We start from the raw sequence: 20640 nt of genomic DNA, 5'->3' as shown, positions 1-20640 counted from the left end.
CAGTCATTACTCAGATATAAGGCTACAGCTGTCACCTACATTTGTCTACAGTAAGTGGCTTGGGTGATTTTTTAATTTTTTTTTAAATATTATTTAGTATTATTATTAGTAGTAATATTATTGTTTTTAATGATGATGATGATGATAATGATAATAGCAGTACCCACGTCTACTCTTATTCTCCATATTTATACAGTCTGGTTCTACGTCACGCCCGGGCACCAAACAAGTGAGGAAATGGGTCACTCTTGTTTTCAAATTAAATTTCCGTGCATTAACAAAAATGTATTAATTGCATTTCAGAACTACACATGATATAAGGGGGCAATTTTAAAACATTACAAACTGATATATTAACAGATAAACCCCATTACACGTGTTCGTCCGCTTTGTTACTGATTAAACGTCGAAACGCCGGCGTCAGTTATGCTTTTATTTTGAAGGGTCAAGTCGGAAGTGCTTTGTAAATGCGTGCCTAAACTTTCCGATTTGACTCCATGCTGTTGGACTGTGTGCAGGACTGAAAGCTGTGGACTCGGCTGTTTGAGTGGAAACAGGAGCAACCAAACAGCAGGTGAGTTTTTATTAGTTTACTACTAAAAGTTTAAACTGTTAGTATGTTTACTTTGTCAATTTGTTTACGTTCACCGTAAAGTTAGACTGAAAACTATCCTTACTACGTCAGTAGGTAGTTTTACTCCAGAGCTGTCAGCGTTTATACTAACGTTAGCTTAAATATAAAATCATAAAATGTTACAGCATTGATTTAAACTCTTGTGAATGATTTTTCTGACAAAGAATTACTCTTAACTGTAGCGCCGTTTACACTAAAGTAACTTCGTGTTCACTCGCTCTGCGGTCACTGCACTGATTTATTTAGTTCATTAATTAATTAGGATTTATGTAGCTAGCATTTATCTCAGAAGTAGCATAGCATTTGTAACACCAACTTTACTGGATGAAGTTAGTGTCTACACTATTGTTAAATGTGGTAATCTTTTCATTGACTCCTAACTGATCATGCTTTGACAAGTTGAGCCAGCGCCTGTCTTTCCTGCAGAACCTGTTCACACTCAAGTTTAAGTCAAAGCTGCTCGCAGAAATGTTAACACTGAAACTGGTTCTGAAACGGTCACATTGAATCTCAGTGGATCTGCTTTCTGTAGTGTAATGCACCAACACACTACATGTTTAAGTGGTGAAACACTATACTTTACTGCTATGCCACTTCTGTCAGAAACATTAAATGCCTGCATAAAAAAGGGTGAGAATTATTCCTCTTATAATAATTGGCCATTATAAACATTAATCACTATGATCTGTTTGCTATTCCTGCTTTTGAACCATTCAGAATATTAATAATATGTTTAACACTGTTAATAAAAGACAGAAGTGCTGAGACAAATTTGGACAAATGAATCCTTCTCATAAGACTGAGAGGTGCAGACATGTCAGTTTCCTGGAGAATCTTCACTTAGACCTGCAATACATCGGGAACTAATAAAAGCCACAACATGCAGCCAGGGGCGTAAATATAGGCAGTGCAGTTGCACTGAGGTCCACGGGGTGGGGGGGGGGGGGGGGGGCGTAGAGAGAGTGGTTTGAGGCCCCGCTCTCTCTAGAGCAGGGAACAGTCCCTTGCAAGTATAAGGTACCAGGAACATGCTTGTTGGTTGTGGGAAATATATTGCTGTTCAAAAGTTTAAGGTAACCCTTTATAATGATTTATTTCGTCTTTCGTCTCCCACAAGCCCTTTTTAAATAGGAATTGTGCAAATTTGCAGGAAAGCCCAATCAGTCAGTCTTTTTTTCAGCATTGGCAGTAGGGATAGACTGATATGGATTTTTTGGGCCGATGCCGATACCGATTTTTTCCATCACCCTTAGCTGATGACTGATTATGGACTGCCGATTTTCTTGAGCCGATATTTGGGGCCAATACTGCTTTTGCTCCCTCAATTTACATCAAAAAAATGACACAATGATAACAAAGATTACAGGTCTCAAGTTTAAAATAAGAAACGTTTATTGAACAGTAAAAAATACTAAAACAAGATGGAAAGTTGAGGTAGAACATTATTATTATTATACATTCAAATAAAAAAAAGAGTTCAGTGCTCTTAAATCTTCCAGTAATGTCTTTATAAAATAAACAAATATTTAAGCTGAAGCATAAATAAAACAACAACTACTGTACACAGTAGGATTCAACAGCTTTGTTCAACTTAACCACATACTTTCAAATGAAAAAAAGTGCCAGGGAAAAATAAATCCGCGAACCCACGTGCGTATCGGCCGATGCCAATACAAGTAAAAAACTCAAATATCGGGAGCAAGTAACAAAACGTGTAGCTCAGCGTGGGAGGGAAGAAGTAAATTCTTACTTTGTCATTTTCTTTTATGGAAGGTGGGATTATGATGAGTGAAAGCTGTTACATAAATCATTAACATTCACTTTTACTTCTGCCTCTTATAAAATGGATTTTTTGATTGTCAGATAACTTGAATCAAACACCATAACCATCATATAGCTACCTCAGCTCAGCTTCTTCAGTTACATCCCACCTTCACATCACAGTGACCCCCTAACTTCCTCTGCTTGTGTTCCTTTCTCCAGGGAGATGTGGTGGGTGCTGTGGGTGCTCGCCATCTTGCTGGCTATCTTCTGCACTTTCGATGTGTGGTACTTCCTCAGGGCAGCTGCTGTGATCATCAGGGCCTGGTTCCAGCCCCCAATCTGGGATGTCACCGCAGAGCAGACTCGTACCAGCCGGGTCACTACCAATGACATCGACATGTGCCACATGAACAATGCTCGTTACCTCCGAGAGTGTGACTTTGCCCGCTTCTCTCTGTACATGCGTAACGGCGTGTTCAAGGCGCTGCGAGCACTCAAAGCTTCGATGGTAGTGGGGGCCACCACCATCCGTTACCGCAGGGCCCTGTGTATAGGTGAGGGGTACGAGCTGCGGAGTCGCATCGTCACTTGGGACGACAAAGCCTTTTTCCTGGAGCAGAGATTTGTGTCAACAAAAGATGGGCTGGTGTGTGCCGTCATGTACTGCAAGCAGAGCGTAATACGCAGCAGCCCGGACAAGATCATGCAGCACCTGTGTAAGCGAAAGGTAAGGAACAAATGAATAAACACACATGCAAATATGTCACCTTTAATAACTGAAGAGCACTGAGTGTATGGTGTGCTCCCTGCAGGTGGAGTGCCCTGAGTTTCCAGAGGACCTTCAGCACTGGGTCAACTTCATCTCTGCCAGCAGCCAGGCCCTCAGAGCCGAGAACGGACTAGATGAGAAGAACAAATGAGACATTGCATGGGCAGCTTTACGGCTGGCTCTTTGCAAGAAAGCTAATTTACCATCTCAGGATTAAAAAGACATTTTTCTTTTGTTTACAATTACATGGATTCAAACACACTTGTGCCTACAGATGTGAAAACAAGCTTTCCTTAGACTTATGTCAACACTGGAAGAATAAGCACACCAGATTGTTTGGAGAGGCTAACATGTGATTACTAACTCAGTAATAATAAAGTAATATGATTGTATAAAGTGTATCTTTGTGTATTATGGCAGCAATAAATAAAAATGAATTTAAAATCATATTGATGCACTCACAGGGAAGAATCCAACAGGTCTCAGTGAACATTGTAAGGTACCAGAAACCTGCTTATAACCTGTTATATTAATGTGTTTCTTCTTTCCCTAAGTAATGGCTACTTTAACAGAGATAAAAATTGTATTAATTAGAAACCAGATGTATTATTTACATTTGAAATAGTTTTGACCCCAAAAAGAAGAAGAATTAAATGATTAAAACTTTAATTTAGTCGATGTCTCCAAATGTTGTATGATGGGAGAATACTTTCCATTCCTCCCACAAATACACTTTGATTTTGAATTTGAATAGTTTCATAGGTCCAGCCCACCTCTGATCAAATCAGACTGTATGTGGCCCCTGATGAACTAAAAATGAGTTTGACGCCTCTGCTCTAGACCATTCAAGCTGGAGGCTGTACACTGTAGGAATTAACTACCTCCAGAAGATGGCGGTAAAGCACTGAGGACGCCGCCTGCCATTGAAGCTCATAGAAGAAGATTGCGCGACGTCACGCACCCGGAAGTCATGTTCATTCAGTCTACCGGTTTCTATCTGTGGTTTCTGTTCAAGTTGCACCGCATCCCATGGTAGGGCTCGTTACTGGACGCACGGTAAGTTTTACACCCATACAAAACAATTCTACCGTATTTTTAACTATTTAAATTTTGACATGGTGGAAACTAAAAACAAAGAAGATGAGAAGCAGCGTAGTGCAGCCAGAGTCTGTACTCTGCAAGGCCACCAAGTGCCGGTAGCTAGCAGCTAAGCTAACAGATTTGGCTGTCACAGCAGGTTGCGCTCCGTTCATCTGAGCGAAGCCCTCAAGGTTGAAGTGGGAAATGACGGGGATGTGATGCTTCAATATTTCAGCATGAATATTAAGCTAACAAGTGGAGAAAAAAACATTAACCTATTGCTTTTCTACACATCTGCACTGACATTGATGAGGTCAAAGGTACATATGATTACATACAGTGTGGTCATGAATTTAGAAAACACTAACTCCTTTATGTAAGCATTTTTAAAGGAAATTAATGTCATTGGCTTTGGAATTGTAAATATGTGGCATATCATTTACCTTAAAATGAGTTTTTAATGCTTGTCACTAATATTTATTAATACATTACACCATACTATAATCTTATCTGTATCTCATATTGCATTTTAAGTCATGATTCACCATATTATAACATTTTTTATATTATATGTGCATCAAATCTCCAAGTATCACTACTTTATCATATCGTCTGTCTGCTGACTCTGCTGCTGTTTATCACACCACTGTTTGACCACACCATGTCATTTTACCTTGCAGTTTTCTCCCCAAATGTCCGTATATAAACCAAACCAAATTTAAACACAGCACTTTTGTTTTTGTTCCCATTTTTAACAGGTTTTAGTTAAAGTTAATAGTGTTTTTATGCACTCAGTAGATGTATTTCTCTCAAGTTTTGGTCACAAATTTGTTAAAATCTGTGTTAGCGAGCACTAATTTTTCAAGATAATCCATCCACCTGACAGGTGTGGCACACCAAGATGCTGATTAAACAGCATCATTACTACGCAGATGTGCTTTGGGATGGTCACAATTAAAGGACAGTAGTTTGATCACACAGCACAATGCCGCGGATGTCACAAGTTTTGAGAGAGCGTGCAGTTCGTATGCTGACTGCAGAGTGTCCACCAGAGCTGTTGCCTGTGAACCTGTGAATCATTTTACTGCCAAAAGCTGTCTCCTATGTAAATTCTGTGAATTTGGCAGTACATCCAACCAGCCCCACAACTGCACAAGTCAGTTACAATGATAAACTGCTGTTAGGCCCAGACCCCAGTGAGGACAACGAGCACGCAGATGAGCTTCCCTGAGATGGCTTCTGACAGTTTGCACAAATCAATTGTTTGCACAATCAGCTGTCTGGGTGGCTGGTCTTCGATGATCTTGCAGGTGAAGATGCTGCATGTGGAGGTCCTGAGCTGGTGTGGGTACAAGTGGTCAGCAGTTGTGAGACTGGTTGGATTTACTGCCAAATTAATGGAAACGACATTGGAGACATGTTATGGTAGTGAAATTAACATTCAGTTTACTGTGACCATCCCAGGGCACACCTGTGTAGTAATGCTGCTATTTAATCAGCATTTCGATATGCCACACCTGTCAGGTGGATGGATTATCTTGGAAATGGAGAAGTGCACACTAACATGGATGGTTGAGTGAATAAAAAAATGAAGATTTTTAATTTAAACATGTGAAATATGAAAACAAAAACAAAATTGTTGCATTTAAATTTTTGTTCAGTATTGATTTATATTTTTATTCTATTCTTATTTAACTGTATGTAACTCTTATTTTGTATTTCTTTAACTTGATCTTTTATCTGCACAAGTTGCTGTCCAACATTTTTTTTCTGCTGGGGATCAATTAGTTTTTATCTTATGTGTTCCAGAGAGATGTTGCTGCTGGTGCTGGGTGCCCTCCTCCTGCTCTTCTGCACACTGGATGTATGGTACTTCCTGCGGGGGGCCCAGGTGTTCTTTGAGGCGTGGTTCCTACCCAGAATATGGGACTTGTTGGCTGAGCAAAGCATTGACGGCATGGTCCTCCCCCATGATTTGGACTACATGGGCCACATGAACAACTCTCGATATCTAAGAGAGTGTGACTTTGCCCGCTTCCACCATTACATGCGAAACGGGCTCTTCATGGCCTCGCGCAAACTGGGGGCCAGATTGGTGGTAGGGGCCTCCACCATCCGGTACCGGCGCTCGCTGGCCTTCCGTGAGGCTTTTGAGATTCGGACCAAAATATTGGGATGGGATGAGAAGGCGTTTTACTTGGAGCAGCGCTTTGTGTCCAAGAGAGATGGTTTTGTCTCTGCGATCATGCTCTGCAGGCAGAATGTGGTGCGCTGCAGCCCAGAGACCATTATCGAGTTTGTCTGCAAAAGGAAGGTGAGGAATAGGTAGAGATGGAAAACAGTAATAATATGACTGTGGTTATGGTGCAACTGACGATTATGATCTTATTTTGAATATACCTTTTTATTGTAGGAAGAATAGCAATACAACAAAAACATAGCAGTTGGTCAACTATGAACTCATACAAAAATTATACCGATGGAAACCCGTGCCAGTTCATGCAGTAAAGGATCATTAATCATATCAGGACAAACATAATTCATTTTTTCCAGTATTGCTTAAATTCATCAACCCTTGGATTTTGCAAAAAAAAAGTCATTCTCGTTACAATATCGGTCCAGTCAGTCTTTGTTGGAGGTTCGATCTGTAACCAGTCCGGTGTTTCCTGCTAATAATATCTTTAATAGATATTTGTCTTGTGCCAATAAATTAGCTGCAAATTGATGAATCATTTTATCAAGAAATACTGTAAGACCCATTACATTTTCTTAAAATCGAAAGTGATATTAAATTGTTGTTTTTTCCCCCCAAACAACACTTAAAAACATAAAAATATTTAGTGAACTCCTTAAGTATGACACTTAAGGTTTACATGAAATCCCTCGCCAAGAACTGACTGGAAAGATCCCGTTGCATAAAACCACAGCACAATCATTAATTGTGAAGGACTGGATGAGCTCAGCTTTGGAAAGCTGAGTGATCCAACCCCAAACGTCAAATCATAATTCGACTTCTGGTAAAATGCAAAAGATGCAAAATCAGTTGCTCGTCATAAAGTGTGTACATTGGGTTCTCTCAGTCGTGGGACACTCATCTTGGCATGGTCAGGTTTTCTCATTTTTCTTTATAAACTCAGCCATGTTGTGGTTAAGATGGAGTTAGAGGTACCTTATGTTTCTGTCCGTACTTAGTATTACTTACTTAAGTATATAACTTCCTTAAGTAGAAGACCAAGATAAGGAGTAAACCTTAAATCCTAAAGGAGACATTTTAAGGAAAACCTTAAGGGGAAGACTTAAGAATGTTTTGTTCAACCGTTTGTTGTTGTTTTTTAAGTAACCTTAACTTGGACTTTAAGGAAAATCTTAACTCAAGGTGCTTTGTGCAACCGAACTTAGATCCTCACATTTTGGGAAGCTGGGAATTATTTCAGTTTTCCTCAAAATGAAAAAAATAAAAATGTAAAAATTCTTGCCTATTAATGTCAATCGACTAATAGTTTCAGCTTTATTTTACTTTGGCGTTCTGCTAACTTTGTATTTGTGTGCAGATCGAGTGCCCCGAATTTCCCGAGGACCTCAAACACTGGATCAGCTTCATCTCAGCCAGCAGCCAGGCTCTGAGAGCAGAGAGCGGCCTGGAAGGGAAAAACAAGTGAAGCCCCACACCATGACACCATGTATCATGAGTGTACACCCACATATCATTTGCATTGCACGCACATATACAGTATACATACAAGCACACAGACCGTTAAACATCGTAGAGTTTTCAGTTGATTCACAAGATTCCATTTGTCTCTGTTTTGGGGTCAATCCCTCCTGCTGTGTATTTTTGTATGATGTGAACAGAAATACTGAACTTACGAAAACTTGAACTGTAGGGTATTCCATATTTTAAAATGCACTGTATCCATTGGGATCATATTGAAAGTTCTTTGAGAACATAGTGACACAAGAACGTAGCTTTATCCTCATAGCACACAGACCGGCTTTAGACATCTTCATTCTCATTTTTAGCAGAAATCCTCTAACGTCAGATAAGCATGTCGAGCAAAAGTTAATCTTCCACTGACATCAATGCATGTTTTAGAACAGACAGAAGATTTCTTTTATGCCTGTTTCTCTTGATTAGCCGTAGTTTCAGAGCATTATAACTTTTTACAAGAAAAAAAAAGCGTAGATGTGATGAAATGCTTGAATGGACGTCATGAACATTTTGCACAAAGTATCCCAAGTGAGTAGACAAACTTAATTCTTGTTAACAATCTGAAAGGGACTATTTGATTTCGAAGGATACTTTTAATCAGTCCAGTATAGTTCTTTTACAGACTGTATGACTCATGCATTTAAAGGGTGGGCTTCTTGATTGGAGTTGCATGTCATTGTGAGAGAAACTGCTCGGATCCAAATTAATAGGCATAATAAGCAAATGCTGATACGAGGTTGCTGGCAGCTTTTCCAAACCTGCAATGCAAAAGAAACGTTAATGTTAGGACGATGCTTGGCCTTTTAAATCTTGAAGCTTCCCTTTAATGCATCAAAGCTTTATTTTGTGACCAAAGTATTGTATTGTTCTGTATGAAGAGGAGACAAAATCATTTTTAAAGATGTATGTCTAACCTGTTATTTATGTTGCTGATGCACTGAAAATCCTGTTTAATTTATTTAAGTCTGAAGATATTCACTGTCCTTTTCTTTTCCACTTGTGTTATTTAATATCCATTGAAATGGACTGATGTACTTAACTCCATGTATTGTTTTTGTTAATTATTTAGAGGAATTTTAAATTAAAAAATGCAGTGGAAACCAGTATTTATACCTGACTAAGTATTTAACTCGGTAATGCCACTGGTTATGTGTGTTTGACCATTCCACTCATTATGTAATGTGTTCCAGGATCTCAGCAGAATGAAGTTGATGTTTACTCTCTACAAACAGTTAAACTCTTTATGTAAGTCTGAAGTGTGTGTGTTCAACAATTTGTTTTCTTTGTTGTTCAGAGTTGGTGAAACTGGATCTCAGTGCCCTGTGACGTCCTTTTAGATGAAGTTAACAAAATAAAACTAAAACTTTTGGGGCATATTACATGGCTTTTGGCAGTGGTGGAATGTGTATATGTATTCAAGTACAATTTTGAGGTACTTTCAATTTCCTTCTAATTTATATTGTATGTCAACTTCACTCCCTTACAGAGGGAAATAATGTACGTTTTACTGCACAATATTTATTTGACAGCTGTGTTTACGATTTCCAATTAATATTTAACATTAAAAATCATCATTGTAAAATGTGGTTATTATATCTGCCCTAAAGTACACTGAAGTGTGGCGGATTATATGTATGAAATATCAGTAAATAGAAATATTCAAGTTAAGTACCTCAAAATGTACAGTACTTGAGTAAATGTACTAATTACAAAAACAAGGATTCACAACATAGAAAAAAAAATTAAAAGCTTACATGAAATAAAACTGTCAGAAGGGACTGTTCTTTATTTATCATAGGCAGGGGTGGCTGGGGTGTGACTTTGATTTTTAATTTATTTTATTTATTATATTTTAATTTTGACCCTCCCTAAAGCTACAAATATTTTTGCTTGAGCCTCTCTGAGTGACTGGAGAAAAATGCAGGACTCTCCCTCTGCCATAAATTAGTTAGATTTTTTTAATTTACCAGTTGGTGTTTGAAAGTCAAAAGTTAAAAGTTGAAGACAAAATTCTAGAGTTGAAAAAAGCCTTGGTTTTTACTCTTGCAAATATTAAATAATAATAATAATTATTATTATTATTATTTTAGCCAGATTTTATGAGACCTAGAAAAAGTGATTTTGATTCAATAGAACGATTTTAATTTAGTTATGTTTTTTTCTAAAGGAAGAGGTCATCGCACATGACGCGTCTAAGGACCATCGGAAATGTGAAAATGATGATGATGATGATACATGATTTTTTTTTCTAATGATAATTCCTGTTTTTACAGTTTCTGGTGATGATAAGTGGTGTAATTTTGGCAATTTTAAAAAGAAAATATGAATAAATATATTTTCTTAAAAAATCGGCAGTAAAATAAATACAAAATACAATCATTTGAATTTGTATGCTCCTCCTGCAAGCCAAAATAAAAAAAACATAAGTCCCTCCCCAGTGCTTAAAAAATTATCTGATATTCCTCCCATTTTTTGCCGCACTCCTTCCCCCCTCATAAGTAATGAACAGTCCCTAACTGTTCCCATTTTGCGATTTATGTATAGTGATTAATACAAGTAAAATTACATTATTTAAAATTACGCTATTTTAAAGAATATTATTATCATTATTATTTGCGGGTTTATTTTATTTTATTTTTGCGTTTTTAAAGCTTAAATGCCCTGCTACCGTTTCCGGTGACGCTCCTTTGACCACGTCCCCTTCTTTTCACTTCCTGTAAACAAAGCAGCAGCTGTGTGTTTGTCAGATTCCTGTGTATTCGCTCATTTTCTACACTCTCCTGCGTTTGTCGACGATGGCTCAAGCCGGAGTGGTCCTGGACAAGGACCAGTTCAACTGCTCGATATGTCTGGACGTGCTGAAGGACCCAGTGACCATCCCCTGCGGACACAGCTACTGCTGGGACTGTATCCAGAACTACTGGGACCAGGACGACTACCTGGGGATCTTCGTGTGTCCGCAGTGCAGGCACAACTTCAACCCGAGGCCGGTGCTCGCCAGAAACACCATGTTGGCCGACGTGGTGGAGAAATTCAAAAAGACTGGACTCCAGGAGGCCACGGCGACGCCTGTGAGTCAAAGTTTCGCCGAGGCCGATGACGTTGGGTGCGACGTCTGCACCGGGAGGAAAAACAAAGCTGTCAAGTCCTGTCTGGTGTGTCTGGCCTCCTACTGCGACCTCCACCTGCAGCCCCACTACGAGTCTGCTGCGTTCAAGAAACACAAGCTGGTGTCGGCCTCCAAAAAGCTCCAGGAGACGATCTGTGGCCGACACGACAAGCTCCTGGAGGTGTACTGCCGCACCGACAAGCAGTGCATCTGTTACCTGTGTCTGACTGATGAACACAAAGGGCACGACACGGTGCTGGCTGAGGCAGAGATACAGCAGAAGCAGGTAATCAAACCAATCAATCATCTGATTGATTTGATCAGCAATAGTTCTGGTTTAGATTGATCTGATGTGGTCTGGATGGCTCACAGCAGTGACATTGTCTCTTCCCAACTGCTGAGGGTTTCACAGGTTCTTTTTTTATAAATATTTAATCTTAATATATTTATTTTTATATTTTAGATACAGATTTCCTATTGTTCTTTACATTTGCATAACATGGAAATCTGTCTTTGACACTGGCACACTGCACACAACAATACACACATACACTAAAAATGCATGCATCTCATTGTATTTAAGGTGAGACAACCCAGGTGAAAACACAATGTTTCATACACTGCTTTTGAAATTTTGGGCTGTTTTTTTTCCATAGCATGTCTACTTTCAGACTAGTGGAAAGAAAACATATGAAATGCACATTTAGGTGATTATGTTAGTTCAGATTTCTGCTCTGGAAATGTATGTGAAAGTGCTTAATTAAGTAGATAACGCACCATTTGCATATTCACACATTTAATATCATAAAACTTGCAATATAAAGGTAATGAACTGGTTTCATGGTCTTAGCTTTTGTCTAAAAATATATGAAATTTTATGAAACATATTTCTGAAGGCCGTTTTCTCATAATCAGTTTTTTTCTTACTCTGAGCCAAAAAATCTCAACTTCAATAGCACTTACTGACACCAAATTTTCCACTTTTATTCCTACCAATATCCTGAAGGTTTTTACAGAGGGGTTTATTCATACATTATTCACAGCCAGATTTATATAACATTACATTCCTAAAAACATTGCGAAAATGGATTTTCAATGGCTATTGACAGTGTTTTCTGATTTATGAAGTGATAAAAAGAGATACCCAAAATATATTCTATAAAAACCTCTGACTTTTCAACAAAATTAAATAATTTTTTTAAACCTGACTTAATCAAATGTTCAGATTGTTGTTCTGGAAAGTGTGAAAATTCACATATAGTTTAGATGATGCCTTATTTGCATATTCAAACGTAACATTTTGGAAAACTTTTTTCCTAGAAAATAGTTGTCTCACTGTAAATAATCAACTGGGGAAGTTTCATGGTGATTTCATTCAGCTAAAAATGTTACCTTATTCACCAGGGGTGTCTCCATTATAATTGCGATCATCTTATTTTCAGGGAGAGATGAAAGATATTCAATATGCTTCTGCACAATCATACAGTTTCCAAACAAAATATACACTGGTTCCATACTGAGGAAAAGAAGTACAGTTGGCATTCAAACTGCTTGAGCATACTGTTTTAAAAGAAGATTTTAATTGAAAAAGATATTTTAATGTGTACAATTGATTTTCTCGCTTAAAGTTCTCATTCTTTAAACTTTAATCCTTTGTTTAAGCAGCTTGTCTCATTGAGATCAAGGTCTCTTTACTAGTAGAACAATAAACATGTTCAGTTGAAGGAAAACACAGCAATTCACAAAAACACACAATTTACAAACAAAATATGAATATGTTCCCTCTGAAAGAAAGTATTGTGTTTCATATCTTTATAATAAATATAATTTCAAAACTTTTCCGTAATGTGTACAGTTTTAAATCTGATGCTGTATTCACAAACATTCTGAGAATACTCTCAGAGAGCTCCCACTTCACCGAAAAATATTTAGTAAGGAGTCCTAGCTTTAGGAGTGAGTTAGGAAACTCTGAATAAGGAAGGGACAGAAACTTTGACCTTATCAAGGAGGTGTGTGGTTGACCATGTTGCTAGGCATGGTACATTCTTTTAACAGTTGTGATTGGTTGTCCTTTTGTGAGACTGTAGGATGTGGACGCCCATTAAAACTGAAATGAACTGTATCACAATACGAAACTGTGGAAGTGTTGTCTTTGTTAGTGTGATCACTCTGCTGATGGAAAGCTGGGACAGATCCAAGTCATCACTGCTGCACTGTTGCATCCTTCCAGTTCTCCAAATATCTCAGTGTTGTGATCACTGTATTTCTAGCATGATATTGTTATTGTGTTGGGTGGGAGGTGTGAGTGCATCTCTGATGAGATCGACCACAGACTTAAAACCTGCACCATCTAATCTATGGCATTTCATTAACTCACTGTCACCCAGTGTTTGGAGAATATTCCTCCGACCTCTTTGTGTTTTCACTAATTTCTCCTCTGCTTAAACTCTTAAGCCTCTGAAAAGAACTCCTCTCAGCTCATTATAGTTTTTAACCTAAGGAGCTCTCTAAAGGGCTAAGATGCTTTGTGAATAACTTATCTGCACCAGGACCTTGTCTTAACTTTAAGGGGAAATGCTTAATTCTAAGAATTGTCTTTGAACTTTGTCACTAGGAGCAACTCTTAGTACGAGGAAGCTGTGTGAATACAGCCCCTGGTTCAGATGGAGGAAAAGTGAAATTGCCTGTTTTAAAAAATTCAAATTTGATTCATCTAAAGCTTAGTTTTAAATAGTCTAAGTTTAAAAAAAATCTAAGTAGATTCATCTTTAATTAGTCTGAAACAGTCTCTGCAGTCTTCATGTTAATCTAGTCCAGGTTTGATCAGTTTAAACACAGTGGGGGTTTGTAATCTCAATCTGGTCTGATGAGACAGAGCTACTAGATGGCTCTTTACTGTCTTCATAAGCAGAAGGTTTCACACATTTGATACAGGGTTTCAAACAGTCTTAAGGTTTTTATTATCATGCCTATTATGTCTGTAATCAAACCCCACGACTCTAAGTGACCCAGCAGCTGAGAGTGAAGCGATACCAGCTCGTAAATCCTAAACTGGAAACCAAACTAAGCCTTGGCACGCACAGGGACATTTATTAAGTCATAAACTTTGTATACTGATGAACACAATGACATGAACACATCAACGATATAAGACAACCAGATACTCAGATTTCTCCTTGAAGTGAAAGTGATGGTAATGTAAAGTTTTTATAATATCTGTCCTCAGAGGGAGCTTGGTGACATGAAGCAGAGCTCTCAGCTGAGAATCCATCAAAGGGAAAAAGGAGTCCAGGAGATCAAACAAGCCATTTTCTCTCTCACTGTAAGTGCCAACATCCTGTTTGATCTGATATATAAATACAGTGGATCAATACATAGATGTTAAAATATGTCTCCCTTCTTCCAGATATCTGTCAACAGCTCATAATGTAAGAACTGAGACAAAGCCTTATGTGTTGCTCTGTGTCCCCTCCAGCGCTCTGCTCGGGCAGCAGCTGAGGAGAGTGACACCGTCTTCACCGAACTGATTCGGTTGATCGAGCTGAAGCGTTTCGAGGTGAGAGAGCTCATCAAAGCCCAGGAGAAGACAGCCGTCAGTCAGGCCGAGCAGCTGCTGGAGAGGATCCAGAGAGAGATCGCTGAGCTGAAGAAGAAGGAGGCTGAGCTGGACAAACTCTCCCACACTGAGGACCACGTCCATTTCCTTCAGGTAGCAGCTCTCACACTGACACCATCAGTAGGAAAAATTGTCACTATATTAACAGTATACAATGCAGGAAGTCTCAGTTACTGCACACCATTCAAACGTGGCCCCTCCTCCCCACACTGCTTTTACATAAACTGCATGCTACGGTACTATAGTAGGAATGTTACATTTGTCGATACTTTACCAAGCTAACTAAGTTAACCGCTGGCACCTACCTGTACAACAGTAAACCGGACATCTCTGTATCACTCTTCATCCCCATCCTCTCCTTCAGTGCTCACCAGCAAAGGTCAAAGTGAAGCCAACCCCAGATTCAGGCTATACATTTTTTTAGGAAAACCCTGCATAGTATACCTTTAATACATGACATCTGAAGATTTTACCTTCAAAACACATGAGCAGTTTATGAAATATGATGCTTTAGTCAGTGTTCAAAGTCTCCTTCTTTAGTTTATTTATTTTTTACAGTCTTATTTTGATTTTTAAATGGTAAACATAAGGTGTTTCAAGCATATTCCAAGCTGATGAGCTTGTTTCAAGTATTTTCTAAAATGTAAAAATGAACTTACTGCCCAATTTGTCATTTTTTAAAGCTACAGACACTCATTTGCAAAACATTTTTAAACGAGTTAATTTAGCAACAAAAATATTTTCACTGCAAATACAGATTCTTTCATTTGTTTTAAGAAAATACGGTTTGAGGTATAATATATATAAAATAAAACACTATCAGAAAAGTACTTTTTGCATAGTAAGTACTTTTGATACTTGAGGTATATTTTATTTATAATATTATTATTATTAAGAATGATAATGCATTTTATTTATAGGCGCCGTTCAGAGCACTCAAGGACACCTTATAAGACACAGTTTAAAAAAAAAAAAAAAAAAAAAACAATATATCTATAAATCATAAAATTAAACAATTGTGTAATATACAATAAAAGTTAATAACATGACAAGACAAAATTCATGATTATAACTATTAGGTATAAAATCATAATCATAAAGTTGTCATGCTGACAACACCTAAGCACTTTTTTGTAAGTAGAAAGAAAAAGAAAACAAGGCTGTTTGCGCTCTTATTACAAGTCCAAAGAAAAACTCACATCAGGTGTGTGGGCAAAAAATTGTCAAGAAGAAAGCAGGAAAAGCTCACACACTGATCAGAAAAATAGATTGTCCACTCCAGAGGTTGTTGGATGTTATGGTAGCATGTTTAATGGTCCATCAAAAATATATACAAAAATATATAACAAGTGCTACCATAGTGTGAAAAACAAAAAGAAACAAAAGAAAACTGACCAGAAACGTTTCGGCTACACAGCCATCCTCAGTCTATAGTGTGGTTTAACAGCTTTTACTTTAAGGTCCAGTGTGTAGAATTTAGGGGCATCTAAGTGGAATGGCATACAGTATTTTTTTTTTTTTTTTTTTTTTTTTTTTTTTTTGTTAAATATATTTGTTGGGGCATTTTTAGCCTTTAATTGATAGGACAGACAAGTGTGAAGGGGGAGAGAGAGAGTGACATGCAGCAAAGGGCCACAGGCTGGAGTTGAACCCGGGCCGCTGCGGCAACAGCCTTGTACATGGGGCACCTGCTCTACCACTAAGCCACCGACGCCCCGGCATACAGTATTAATAACTGTGTTTTCATTAGGGTGTAATCACTTAAAATTGAGAATTGTTGTGCTAGTGTTACCGTTTTGTTATGTTAAAATGAGCCATTTATCTACGTACAGAGTAGATTCTCTTTAGTGGAGTCCTCTGTGTTGTTTCTACTGTAGCCCAGAACGGACAAATCAAACACCAGCTTTAGATAGGGTGATTCGTGTCTTGGTGTTTTAGCATCGGACACTGTAGTTCTCCTACACACATGGCACATTGAAGTGTCAGTTCTGCAACCTCACCACTAGATGTCACCAAATCCTACACACCAGACCTTTGAGTCAAGGATCTGAACCTCGACACTGGATACCAGAAGGATTTTTCAACGCATCTCAAGCTCTCTGTCTCTGTGTTTGTGTTTGTCATTCCAGAGCTGTCAGTCTCTCCAGGCTCCACCCGTGCTGTCAACTCTGCCCTCGGTCACCTCTGACCCCAGTCTCACCTTCGGCCCAGTGATGACAGCTGTGTCAGATTTTAAAGGGCTGTTGCAGGAGGTCTGCCAGGGAGGATTTGTCAGCATCTACGAGAGAGGTAGATACTGTACATAGCACATTTGTGTTTTTATCTAGTACAAATTATCCTGTTCATGTGAGTTTCTCTTTTTGTAGTGAGAGAGATAGAGATTGTAGGCCCTCAAAATCCTGCTGCACCTCTGGACACAACACAGCCGAAGCAAAGTGATTCAGATGTGCCAATGCAAGCAACACTTGGTGAGTCTCTGTTTGAATATGATGTGGATGAGTTAGATAGAAAATTACAGCTTTTGATACAGGTGTGAAGACACCCCAAAACTTTTGCCAGTCAGGGACGCATGTCTCAACTTAAACAGCTCAATGATGACATAAATGCATCTTGAATCACGTTTTAAGACATGTTGTTAAACTTTGTAGGATTCATTCAACTGGACAAAGCTCTGTACTTTAAATAAAAGCCTTAAATTTTACCCTGTTAGTTTGTGCTTCTCATCCTAACCTCCTCCTCATCATCATCATCATCATCATGCCACACAAACACCTTACTCAACTTGTTTGTTTACAGCAGACTTTGCTGAATGTGCACAAGCGGAATGACGACAGTGCGGCACACGGTGACAGTTTGGACAGCTGAGACTTTGCAGTAACAGTGTTTGTTCTCTTTGTGCTGGCAGTCAACCCTCCACCTGGCCTGGACCAAAGTCCTGTGAACCCTTTCAACCCTTTCCTCTCACCAGGACCTGCCGTGCCCACCTTTTCCTTCTCACCATTTGGTAAATATTATTTGCCATATTATGTTTACCATATCATCTTATGCTGGTATCAGAAATGTAATGTACTTCAGCATTAAACAGTGGGCAGAACCAGTTTTACACAAGAAAACCTAAAGCAAATTGAAACACAAATGTTATCATTGTAGTGACAGAAAGACAGAAAATTCTCTGTTACAAATAAAAGTCTTCACTCATAATTTAAGTACAAAAGAATTATTAGTAAATGTACTTAAAGTATCAAAAGTAGAAGTACTCATGAGGCCACAGAGTGAACCTATGAGAGAGTTATATTTCGTTACTGGGCTGTAATCACTGATGCGTCACTAATCCTGCAACTAACAGTTGTTTAGATTTTTAATCTGTGTATTATTTTCAAATTAATTGATTAGTTGTTTGGTCTATAAAATGTTAGAAAATGGTGAAAAATGTCAAACAGTGTTTCCCAAATAAATTACTTGTTTTGTCCTCAACCCAAAGATATTCAGTCTACTGTCATGAAGGAGTAATAAACCTGAAAATATTCATATTTAAGAAGGTGTAGTCAGATAATTTTTTACCATTTTCTTCCTTAAAAATGACTCAAACCAGTGAATTAATTATCAAATTACCTGGCAATTAATTTAATAGTTGGTAACTAATCGATTAATCAATTAACAGTTGCAGCTCTAGTTGCTAAAAAAGCAGCATTACAATGTTACAGCATATTGAGGTGGAGACCATTTCAACTACTCTCCAGTATACATTGTTGAGTAGTTGAATCTATAATAATTAATCATATTGTATAAGTTGGTCTCATGTTTTGTATGTAAAATCCACCACTAATTGTCTGTAGAGTTTTTTGTAGTAGTCTTCTTGTAAAGTCAAATTTACCTTTAGACTTTGAGTGGCTCTATGAAGACTGCCTGAAGAGCTGGGCGGCGTGTGTCAAACGTCTATGCAGAGTATATTTTACATGGATCTGTTATCGCACCAAAACACCTGCAAATACATGCAAATTGCATCTGCGATACCTGATTAGAAAGCTGTAACCTTTTCTGTGCACCTGTCACTCTCTTGATCGCCAAAGTTTGGTGTCAAATTATGAAAACTTGCATCAACTTTATATGATGCAAACATTCTAGGCAACACTTAAGTCTGGTGAGTGGTAGACATTTAAAGGCTCTGTGACATCACAGCAGCAGAGGGAAAGTAAAGCAGGAAGCATTGGTGGGAAATAATACAAAGCAATATATAAGTATGTATCAATATAAAAAACACAGGTCAGTGTAAGGATAAAGGGGGTTAATGGCGTGTTGAGCAAAGAGTGATGCTGCCTCTGTGTGTGTTGTCATCTTAGCTTTACTGTGATCTGTGAAGCCACTGCCTAGCTCCTCAGCCCCACTTTGCGCCATGCTCATATGGCACTCACCACTAATATAAGAGATGACATCATTGTGGAAGCGTAGTGCCCATCCTCTAGTTCCCCCCTGGTTAACACCGTTGGCTCTGTCAGCACTTCTGCCGTTGTTTACTGCTGTTCATGAAGATAGCCCTGTTGCTCAGCCACCTCCATGTTGAGAACCATGTCCAAACGCACACTCTGAATCTCACATAAAGCCCCTTTAAATCTTTGAAATAAAAGAAGCCTTGTAGATTTAAATTTTCCATCTCAGGTAATTTAGTGTTTTTTTAATGCAGATATTTAGTGTATATGGCTTTCTTTTTTTTAATACTATGATCACTGATGTTGAAATGACATTTCATGACATTGCATCATCTGGAAAATAGTTCTGCAGATCATGTCTGGGAGAATATTTATTTGATTTGTAACCATCTTTGTCACCTCAGGGTGCCCTACAGTTACAGTGTGGACTAATAATCCCTGTTGTGTCTGCTCAGGGTCCAAACTCTCCTCAGGATCCAGACAGAGGTACCTCCAGCGACGTGCTCACCCCCGGAGGAAATAGACTCGTAGCGGACATCAGAATCAACATTTCACATGCACCTACATGGGCTGAATGTCGTTATACCTCAGTGCTCTTCTCTCACAAATCTGTACTGACACCTATGGATTGTATATTTAATAATTCATCTTTTGGTATTCATTATAACTGCTGTGTTTTCAGCGATCAGTGAACCTCACTGAAGGAAGAGTGTATCTACTGCTAGCTCACCTAGCACCACTGAGATAGGTCATGTTGTAGCTCAGCCGAGGGGGGCGCCATTGATGTTTACATCTCAGTCGTTAGCATGAGCCTCTTGTTCATGAGTAGATGCACACTTCCTTCTGCGTGGTGATACATTTGGCAGGTGTAGGTTGGTAGCAAGAAAATAGTTCCTACATGAATCTGCTCACAACAAGGTCTGTGGATTATCTTGAGTAACCAGGTGGTGATTTCTAGAAAGAGACACTGATGTTGAGTTTTTCAAATGTATTTATTATTATTATTTTTAATATTATTATTATTTTGGCGCTTTGAGCACCACAATCCTTTATATTCGGGAGAATGGCCACTATCTCCAACACACACCAAAACAGTCTAGACTGATAAATAGCACTACAGGTAAGAGAATGAATATATAATTTAGATTACAGGGTGAACTGTCCCTTTAAGCAGCATTAAGCAACACATAGCTAGACTAACTCACTACATCTAATTTCAGTATTTGAAAGAAAATTGCCTCGAAACTTGGTCAAGTTTTACTTTGTCTTTTTTTTTTAACAAGGTTTTGCTTTTATAATTATTTTTAATTTTTAACTGAACCTACAAAACAATCATTTTGTTGCTTTACAGACGTGTAATAATATATCGTGATTTGTGACACACAGGCATTAAAAAAATAAATACACGTGTACAAACTAGACTTTCCCAAGAGTGTTGTTTATTTGCCTAGAAGCAGGTTTGCGTGTCATTGTACTTTGAACAAATATGGGCACAAGGTGTTCGGTACAGGAGTGGAAGAACAGGTTGACTT

The 20640-nt window shown here is 38.4% G+C and overlaps 3 protein-coding genes across 3 annotated transcripts; all 3 read left to right on the top strand.

The window, feature by feature from the left end:
- The first annotated feature begins 475 nt into the window (after positions 1 to 475).
- On the top strand, positions 476 to 3614 carry LOC117272297 (protein THEM6-like). The gene is made up of 3 exons (XM_033651145.1): positions 476 to 574; positions 2618 to 3125; positions 3211 to 3614. Exons 2-3 carry the CDS (start codon positions 2622 to 2624, stop codon positions 3316 to 3318), a joined length of 612 nt encoding a protein of 203 aa, XP_033507036.1. The 5' UTR covers positions 476 to 574; positions 2618 to 2621; the 3' UTR covers positions 3319 to 3614.
- A 488-nt stretch (positions 3615 to 4102) lies between these two features.
- LOC117272215 (protein THEM6-like) lies at positions 4103 to 9056 on the top strand. Its single transcript, XM_033651017.2, has 3 exons — positions 4103 to 4223; positions 6057 to 6561; positions 7799 to 9056. The coding sequence occupies exons 2-3, from the start codon at positions 6061 to 6063 to the stop codon at positions 7904 to 7906; spliced, it is 609 nt and encodes a 202-aa protein (XP_033506908.1). The 5' UTR covers positions 4103 to 4223; positions 6057 to 6060; the 3' UTR covers positions 7907 to 9056.
- Positions 9057 to 10641: 1585 nt separating this feature from the next.
- Positions 10642 to 20529, top strand: LOC117272214 (E3 ubiquitin/ISG15 ligase TRIM25). Its single transcript, XM_033651015.2, has 7 exons — positions 10642 to 11351; positions 14292 to 14387; positions 14541 to 14774; positions 16811 to 16970; positions 17048 to 17149; positions 17587 to 17685; positions 19564 to 20529. The coding sequence occupies exons 1-7, from the start codon at positions 10752 to 10754 to the stop codon at positions 19629 to 19631; spliced, it is 1359 nt and encodes a 452-aa protein (XP_033506906.2). The 5' UTR covers positions 10642 to 10751; the 3' UTR covers positions 19632 to 20529.
- The last annotated feature ends 111 nt before the right edge of the window (positions 20530 to 20640 follow it).

Source organism: Epinephelus lanceolatus, chromosome 12, assembly GCF_041903045.1.
Source record: "Epinephelus lanceolatus isolate andai-2023 chromosome 12, ASM4190304v1, whole genome shotgun sequence".
Lineage (NCBI taxonomy): Eukaryota > Metazoa > Chordata > Actinopteri > Perciformes > Serranidae > Epinephelus > Epinephelus lanceolatus.
The sequence above is the reverse complement of the archived record's forward strand: the minus strand, read 5'-3'. Positions and strand labels throughout refer to the sequence as shown.